This window comes from Hydra vulgaris, chromosome 11, assembly GCF_038396675.1.
Source record: "Hydra vulgaris chromosome 11, alternate assembly HydraT2T_AEP".
Lineage (NCBI taxonomy): Eukaryota > Metazoa > Cnidaria > Hydrozoa > Anthoathecata > Hydridae > Hydra > Hydra vulgaris.
Genome location: NC_088930.1, coordinates 27,988,144 through 27,997,385, shown reverse-complemented (window position 1 = coordinate 27,997,385; position 9,242 = coordinate 27,988,144). Strand labels below are relative to the sequence as shown.

Sequence of the window (9,242 nt, the reverse complement as noted above, 5' to 3'; positions counted from 1 at the left end):
ACGCAAAAATCTCCAGATTTGGACCCCTCTCCTCCCCCTTCCCTGTTGCACCTCTTACATTTTTATACTCCCTCCTTCATATAAGCTTCAATGCTCGGCGGTCTAACCCCCTCCCTCAATTTCATTCACGCACGCAAACGTGATCACTTTTTTTTGCGCTGTTCAACCTTTATAACCTTAACAGGCCATGAACGTGTAATATATGATTGGCCCCATAAATAACATAACTAAAAGATAATTATGGAGGACGAGGTACGGATGATTGTATCTTATGTGGTAAGTAGGGATAGAAATAACATCAGCGGTAACGGGGTTGGGATGGGATTTTAAAAAAAAATCTCTTTAAGTGGTTTTAAATACGTATCATACGTTTTATCTTCAAAAAGAATGAGAACGAGTAAACGTTTAATTAGTTCCTAATTGCATAATGGTTTTCTGTAATGGACTCATAGGTCTTCTAAAAGTGTTCATAAAAAAATATATATTCCTAATCTTTATTTGCATAGTTCGTAGGGTCATGTCGCTGTTAACTTGAAAAACCCACACAAGTTTTCCTTTACAATAAATACTTTTTATCTAAAAAAATTGATATATTTATTACTAATATTGGACTTTAATCTTAATTATAAATTTGTCTTTACTTAAAATAATCTACATTTACATACTCTGTAAGACGTTAGGACAAATACGTCGGATTAGATACATATATTTTACTGTGACTTTCAAGTAACTCAATATCTTTTTCTAATTGATTCATCACAGCTTCCATGCGCTCTTTTCGATTTCTTTTAGGAGCAGTATCTGTAACAACTGAAAGACCTTGATATTGATGATGAATTTCCTCCCAGTTCAATTTTAAACCAGAAATAATGCTGTCCCTAAAATATCAAAAATAAATAAAACGCGCTTAGAAATAGTCTTAGAAAACTCATACTATGGCTATTTTATAATTATCCTTTGAGAGTCATCACTTAAATTGTTTAATTATGTATAATTACTATTGTACAATATCCAATATACTATTACTATGTTATCATCCTTTATACTAAAAAAAGCATTAAAAAAAAAGGCTGTAAATTTATTCAATTATGTGAACTTCTAGTCTTTTTTCAATAACAATAACAATAATTATTTTTATTTTACAAAACCTTACATTAAGACTGTTATAGTCAAAACACTACGTAGTTTTGACTCATCAAACGAAAGTTTGTACACCATTTTTTACATACAGTGTTGTACAGCATTTTTTTTTTACAGTTCAGCCTATTTTATATTATTACATATACTTTTTTTAATGAGCTCTTGATGATTTATAACTTTTTGACCTTGACTTCTTTTTTTAAATTTACTTTTTCAATCTAAGTGAATATTTTATGCATTTGAACCAAATCGCCGCAAATTTTATTACAAAACTATCAAATTTTATTACAAAACTATCAAATTTTATTACAAAACTATCAACTTTTACCTAATACCTAAACTATCAAATTTTACCTAAATTTAAACCCTAACCCTGACCAAATCGCCGCAAATTTTATTACAAAACTATCAAATTTTATTACAAAACTATCAAATTTTATTACAAAACTATCAAATTTTATTACAAAACTATCAAATTTTACCTAATACCTAAACTATCAAATTTTACCTAAATTTAAACCCTAACCCTGACCAAATCGCCGCAAATTTTATTACAAAACTATCAAATTTTATTACAAAACTATCAAATTTTATTACAAAACTATCAAATTTTATTACAAAACTGTCAAATTTTATTACAAAACTATCAAATTTTATTACAAAACTATCAAATTTTATTACAAAACTGTCAAATTTTATTACAAAACTATCAAATTTTATTACAAAACTATCAAATTTTATTACAAAACTGTCAAATTTTATTACAAAACTATCAAATTTTATTACAAAACTATCAAATTTTCTTGCTTGAAACTTGCTCATAACTATTACTTTTTTTATTTCTTAATCTTGTATCACAATGAATTTTTAATTTATCAATCAAGATTTACAATGAAACTTCAAGAACTACAATGAACTTTTTATAAAATATAAATTTCACTTTTGAAATATGTAGACCACACAGACACGGTAAATTCGACATAAAAAGTCGTTTATTTGACCAGCTTTCTCCTGGTAACTTCCCGAAAGACTTCCACTTGTTACAGATTAAACTTTTGGTAATATTTTTGTATTATATGCAGAAGAAAATAAAAGATTGCAACAAGAAAATGCAACAATGATATTAATAGGGCTTTTGATAGAGTACACTTTGACACAATGCTTTTGAAACTCTCTAAAATTGTCTCTGGTGTGAATTATGCTTACTCGTTGTCTGGTATGCTAGTCAACAGCTCAAATCTTTTGGGTTGGCTTACTACCCAACACAAGATAACTAGACTCGAATAATGTTATTTAAAAGTTATAAACCCCGTGTTAAAAACCCTTGTTTTACATTAGCTAACATAATTCTTTCATACACTAATCAATATAAATACCTGGGACAATTGATCTCAAATGATACGCACAATGACATCGATTTTAAAACAAATACATTCTTTGTATGCTGAAGCTAACATCATTCGTAAGAAGTTCTGCTCAACACAAGTTCAAATGAAGATCATGTTGCTTAATGCCTTTGCAGTCCTATTTATGATTGTCAGCGACGTTATCATTCCATCATCTACATTTTGCATATAATAATGCACTTCATCTAATTCCAAACAAACCACCTTGGAGTAGTGCTAGCAAACTATTTGTAAGGCATGGTGGCCATTCATTTAATGTTGTTATTCGTAAGCAACAATACTCTTCTTTATTATTGCAGAACAGTGAAAACCTCATTATAAAATCTTTTGTAAATTCGAACAGGTTCTTGCAATCCCCATTGATAAATAAATTAAGAACAGAGTTATACTTAAGATTCCTTTTTTTGTTTTGTTTATATTTAGAACATTGTAATAATTTTATTCTCTTTATTTTACTTAATGTATTCTTATTATATTTTTGGGCCTATAGCCTGTAAATAAATTTTGATTTATTAATTGATTGCAAAATAAAAAAATATCACAAAGAAACATGCATTACTAAATTCATTACTAAAACAACATCATTCATTCATTACTGAAACAACATTATCATTCATTTATTACAACATTATTAATACAGAACCATAAATTTTAGAAACTTTAAACAAAAACTTGTTGAAAATCAGATTTCAAAAAATCAAAAAGAATTTCAAACATTAGAAATATTAATATTTATATTATAAATATTAAAAATACTAAAAAATTCAGTATTACAAAAATAAAGTTAAAATTTTAGAAAATTTATCAATAATATTATTTAACAGACTTTATTTTCAAGCATTACATATTTTCATTCATTACTTTTATTAATTAAAATATAGATAAAAAATACCTTTCTGTTGAAGAAAGACATTTCATCGCACCATGATTAATAGATTCTTGAACAAACAAATCATACTCATTTTGAAGGAGAGACAATTCTTTATTTCGATCTGTTAAATAACCTGGTAGTTTTCCATAACTCTTTTTTTTTAAATACATTGGAACTAATCCAGATTTTTCTAAAGAATGAGTGGTTCCGTTTCTTGTATCTGTAAATTTGCATGCCGGTTTTTTTGGAATTGATAAAATATTTTCAACTGCATTTCTACTAATAAAATCTTTGTTTGTTTTAGAAAGTAACACAACATTTTCATCATGTTTTGAAACAGGGGATTTCTTTTCTTCATTTTTGTTGCATTTATCATCTAAAAGATTTATATTTTGTCACTTTTGAAATGTATTTTTTGAAGCACATACTTTTAGAAGCATATTTTCTAGTGATGTGCCGATAGCACATTTGTGGCTGATGCCGATACCGATGTCGAAGAATGGGAAAAGGCTGATACCGATGCCGATACCGATGAATTAACTAATTATTAAAATTTTGAAAATATAAGACCATACAATTTTATATTGTATAAACTTTTTCATGGAATCAGAACTGGTAAACAAATACTTGGACCCAACTCAGAGCCAAACCATTATTTTAAAAGATATTAGAAAAACTCAGTTCAAGAAATATGCACTTTTTTAGTTTTTTTTTTACTATGAAAAGAAAACTTTCAACAACAAAAAAATACAATTTTAAAGGAACACTTTTTATTTCAACTTTAAAAAGAAAATGATATTAAGATAAGTAGTTTACATAGCATTCGTAGAATACTTAGCATTCGTAGAAAACTTAGAATTTATATATACTATAATACATACAAATATATTTGCAGAATATATATTAATTTTTTAAATAAAATATCAAGTTTATGTTTAAATTATTTTAAACACTCGGAAATATTTAAAAAAAAAACCTTTTTTTTAAATATTTTTTTTTTTTATTATTTAATAGACTGCCTGCCCCAACCAAAACCTCAGTCAATGTAGCGGCACTTCCTTGTAGCAGCAGGCTATAAGATAGGTAATGTAGCAGAACTCCCTTGTAGCAGCAGGCTATAAGATAGTCAATGTAGCAACACTCTCTTGTAGCAACAAGCTATTAGATAGTTAATGTAGCAACATTCCGTGCATGTTTCACAGTAAAAAAAATAAAATAAAAACATTCTGATCTTTTAATTTGTGTTATTTTGGTTTTTTAAAAAAGAGTAAAAATTTTTCAAAAAACACAAAAAAACACAAATCTGCACCCTACATCACCAAATTTTTTGAAACTTGGCACAAATGTTTAGAGATATATATTAGCAAAGACTGTAAAATTTTTTCATAAAATTCCTATTCGTTTATAACTTAATGCAACTTGAAGTTTTCTTGATTTTGACTGTAAAATGAGGGGGGAAAAGTGCCGAAAGTTATTCCATTTACTTTTACCCTTATAAGGTGCTTGTAGTAATGCTAAAAAAAGAAAACAATGTACTTTATTTTACCATCCATAAAATACACTCAATAATGCCGATACAAAAGGGCATTGACAATTATAGCTATAAAAAAAGTCTGACTGATAGAAAACAAATTTAATTTTGATTTTCTTAAAGATAAGATGAACATCTACTTTTCGAACCAATTTTATTTTGGCCTTACATTTACTTAAGGAATTATTGATGATTGATGTGGACACAAAACTTTGTGATATTTATTAAACCAGACACTCAATCCCAACCTTTTACCAATCAATCAAATTAGAAATTAACAGTTTAGTTACTTTTTTTATTTATTTATTTTCATGTTATTTAAAATTGTAAAAAAATATAAAAAAGAAATACTCAATTTTAGTGATTTTATACATGCTTTACATTCACATTATTTACAAGTTGTACACATAAGCATAAGGTCTAAGTATGGATAAGACATAATAATCTCTATTTCCTTAGGAAAACAATTTTTTTAAAGTCGTCTTTGGCTAAATAGTAGCAAAGCCCTGTTTTTGTTATTGGTACCTCAACTTTGCAAATGATGTGGACATCTGGAATCAGCATTGGCTATCTATTGGTGGCCATTTAAACAACTGTGCAGGACCATTCGGACACATAAATTTTACAAGCACGTCTTTTTCTTTCAGATTAATATCTTCAATGACTCCTATCCACCACTTTTGTTCATAGGAAACACAGGCAAAATCACCTGGTACTAGGTTTACAGTTGTTATCTGGACGTTTCCAAAGTCATGAATTAAAGCAAATTCTTCATCAACACTGCATAGCTTTGTGCCTACCTAGCAAAATAATAACATATGCATTTATTCATTTTTGTTAAAGATGTTTTATTAAATGCATTGAAAGGAAATTGCGAGCCCAAAATAAAATATAAATATTTTTGACAATGATCTGCTCAAATCAAAAATCTATTTGATCAACAAAAGTTATGCATGTTTTTTAAAAGATAGTAAAAGGTATATTAAACATATATTTTTTACCTTTTGATGGCCAAGTGGTACAAATTGATGGTAACTACGTGTTCCAGGTATTGTTGTTGCAGTATCCAATCGTTCTTTAAGAGTGTTTCTCACCAAAAATAAATCTTCTGATGAGATATATATGAAATGTACACCTTCAATGTTTTCATGGCAATATTTATACATTGCTTGTGGAGATAGAATATAATTACCCATATCTCTTTGCAAGCTTGCTAGTGTTGCTAAACGTTTGACTGTACCACCTATCCCATCACAAGGTTGTTTACCGTGGCTAGTTGCAAAAAAGTTCCATTTAGCAGATAATCCAAAATCTTCAAGATGGAAACAAAGATTTAAAATATTTTTGCAATTCTTATATTGACCTGCACACCCATCAGAAAAGTATTCAATATTTTTTATTTGAGGCAGATTTGTTTTTATATCATTGCTAACAACATCAATAATTTTATATACCATGTTCACATCATGGATCATATCATCCGAAATAATACAATAAGATTTGTGCTTGAGAATACCTTCTTTTTTGAAATAAATAATCACAGGATGAAGTGTACATTGTAAATTTGTCCAATGAAAGCTTTGCACTTCATCTTGAACTACAAATTTATAGTTTTCCGAAAAATCACCCAAAAATAATGCTGTTACCTCATTCATATTTTCTTTTCTTGATCTCAGGTATGATGCTTGACTTTTTGCTAAATAAGAATGTGGTGCGAGTTTTTCCATTTTTCTACATACTAATTCGATGTATTCAAACACTGGCTCTTTATTATGTGTCAAGTTTGACCTATCTGTTGTCGTCCACTGATCAAATTCTACCTCCTCATCATCTTCAAATTCTCCAAGTAAATCATAAAGTTTTTCAACCAATACATTCTTAGTTGCAGGGCATTTTTCACATTTCCGCATCATACAGTCTTTATTAGTTATATCACACACAATATAAGGTAATAATTCTTTGTATGTTAAACCAAGAGGATGTAAAAGCAGTTTCAAATTCTGATGAATAGCACAGACGCATACAGAATGTGTTCCTGAGGCACCAACAGTAATACACCATTTAGGTCGCAATGTGCAAAACCTTGAAAATCCTATTTTTATTTCTGGGTTCTTGGTTTTAAAGGCAACAAACAATTCCTTTAAATTGCATAATAGCAAACGTTTTTGCATGTGAACATTTTTCTTTATGCTTACATAATCCTTCTTACCAGGCATTATACGGCTATGTTCATCATCTTCATAAAAAGTCTTGACCAGTTGAACTGTTACATCAGGAAGAACTTTTCCTAATTTTGGATTAGGCATAGTTAAAATACCTTTTTCTAATGCCAACTTATGTGCAGTTCGAGCTACATAGTTTGTTACATGTAATGTTTCAGAAACCTTTTTTATTGACCAGTCTGTTGGAGCAAGTGTCGTCAGTTGTATTTTTTTAAATATTGCTGTAGACTCTGCAGTTTTGTTAGTTAGTGATACCATCATGTTATCAAACAAGTTTGCTTTTTCAATATACTCGTTAACAAAATTTGACTGCTCTTCAAAACTTTCTTCTGATATATTAAGGGAAGTGGCTACCTTTTTTTTAATGGAGGTTGTTAATGCTGCCAATTTTCGTTTACCTTCTCTGATTTTACCTGACTTATGCAATCCTTTGACCTTAATAGGAGATACTCCAGCAAATGTAAAGTGTGTATCCACACCTTCTTTTTTATTTTGAATGGACGTTTCACTAACAATATCAAAATCTTCATCATTTTTATTTTCACTCGTACTTTTTGATAAACGTTTCATAACTTTACTTCGACAGGTTGGACACAATTTCTTTCCAGGTGTAAGGTTTAAACCTATAGTTTCTGCTTCTAACACAGTATGCATTGTAATCACACGTAGTGATGCTGAAAAAAAAAGAGTAATTACATTACTTAAATAACGTTATTTATACTATGTAATTATATTACTATAAAATTAGTTATATTTTTAATTATGATAATTATTAAAAAAACTTATAAACAATTTATTAAGAATGATATTATTAATGAAATATAAATATATAAATTTTTACCTCTACACACCTTTTGGTGAGTCAGAAATGGATTACAACAACTTTTCTGATTACCCTCATATCTTACAACTAACATATCATAATGATGTGTGCATATGCTAGTGATTTGTTCTTTTTTCATATTTGTTCGTTTTACAAGTAGTTTTTTAACATTGCTGTCAATATCTTCAATCAGATTTCTTACTTGGGTATATGACTGTTTATAACAAGCTCCATAATTATTTACAAAGCAGCAATTTATTTTGTTATCCATATAAAACTATAATGAGTAATCTCAGTCTAAACACTTAAAAACAAGAAATCTTAAATACTATGTCCTACCAAGTAAATCACACTTAAACACAAACAATATGTCCACTATAAAAATTTAAGTTGTATTCATAAGGAACATATTGCTTAAAGAAATAGCTATTTGTTCTAACAGACATATTTTAAATGCCTAAGTACCTACTAATTATTGCCAATTCTCTACCAACTATTTACAAAAATTTTGTGTGAAATTAAAATATAACCAAATATAATTTTATTTAGCTATATAACTTAACATGGTTATATTTATTAGAAATTTGTATGTCATTTTATTACTTTTTTTTTTATTGATGAGATAATTACTATTTGATTACAATAAAACAATTAAGAATAAAAGGTTATATAATATTGTTTAACTTAATGACATAACTATTATGTAACAAAAATGAAATAACTATTATGTAATGAAAATAACAACTAACAAATTTATAAATTTACAAAATGTTGAACTATGTTTTGTAATAACTTTGTAAATAATTTAATCATGTATACTGTTTTTTTTAATCAACTAACTCTAATAATTATAGTCAGTTGATTTAAAAAAACATAATTATATAATTAATTTATAGATTATAATTAATTAGACCAATTTAATTAAAAAATAAAAATAATTGTATTTAGTTCAATAACTTTTTTTTTTTTACAAAATTTTTTTAGAAAAATTGAAAAACCAAAACATTAATAACTTCTCGACAAAACATAAGGCCAATAAAAATTTGGTTCGCAAAGTAGATATATGTCAAATATTTAAGAAAGTCAAAACCAAAAGTTTTTTCCATCAGTCAGATTTTTTCTAGAGCTATACTTGTAAATGTCCTTTTTTATTGTTGTTAGTAAGTGCGTTTTGTGGATCTAACAATAAACTATATTCTATTGTTTTGACAGATATGAGACTATGATTTTCAGATTCAGCTGATTTTAA

General features: G+C 27.6%; 2 protein-coding genes across 4 annotated transcripts in view; both read right to left on the bottom strand.

Annotated features, from left to right (window-relative positions):
• Nucleotides 1-347: 347 nt before the first annotated feature.
• The window catches only part of LOC100206807 (enkurin), a 30,665-nt gene continuing 21,770 nt past the window's right edge, over nucleotides 348-9,242 (bottom strand). The window contains exons 4-6 of one of the 2 annotated variants that reach the window (XM_065810659.1): nucleotides 3,439-3,793; nucleotides 666-878; nucleotides 348-576 (exon numbers count right to left, since the gene is read on the bottom strand). In XM_065810659.1, the coding sequence (XP_065666731.1) occupies nucleotides 677-878; nucleotides 3,439-3,793 (557 nt within the window). In that variant the 3' untranslated portion in view covers nucleotides 348-576; nucleotides 666-676. Of the gene's footprint in view, nucleotides 577-606; nucleotides 879-3,438; nucleotides 3,794-9,242 lie in introns of those variants that run through there. The other variant, XM_065810658.1, reaches the window with a different exon arrangement.
• On the bottom strand, nucleotides 3,762-8,585 carry LOC136087556 (uncharacterized). Of its 2 annotated transcripts, none has more exons than XM_065810656.1 (3): nucleotides 8,012-8,585; nucleotides 5,950-7,844; nucleotides 3,762-5,748 (listed from the first exon to the last, which is right to left on the bottom strand). In XM_065810656.1, the coding sequence occupies exons 1-3, from the start codon at nucleotides 8,262-8,264 to the stop codon at nucleotides 5,506-5,508; spliced, it is 2,391 nt and encodes a 796-aa protein (XP_065666728.1). In that variant the 5' UTR covers nucleotides 8,265-8,585; the 3' UTR covers nucleotides 3,762-5,505. The 2 variants fall into 2 exon arrangements, with proteins under 2 accessions (XP_065666728.1, XP_065666729.1); XM_065810657.1 differs by having other exon boundaries at nucleotides 8,022-8,099.

Excerpts from the sequence above, each read along its gene's own strand:
- LOC136087556 (XM_065810656.1), bottom strand. The coding sequence starts at position 8,264 with ATGGATAACAAAATAAATTGCTGCTTTGTAAATAATTATGGAGCTTGT. Across the intron at positions 7,845-8,011 it reads TCACCAAAAGGTGTGTAGAG|CATCACTACGTGTGATTACA; the intron begins GTAAAAATTTAT and ends TTTTTTTTTCAG. Across the intron at positions 5,749-5,949 it reads TACCACTTGGCCATCAAAAG|GTAGGCACAAAGCTATGCAG; the intron begins GTAAAAAATATA and ends TTATTTTGCTAG.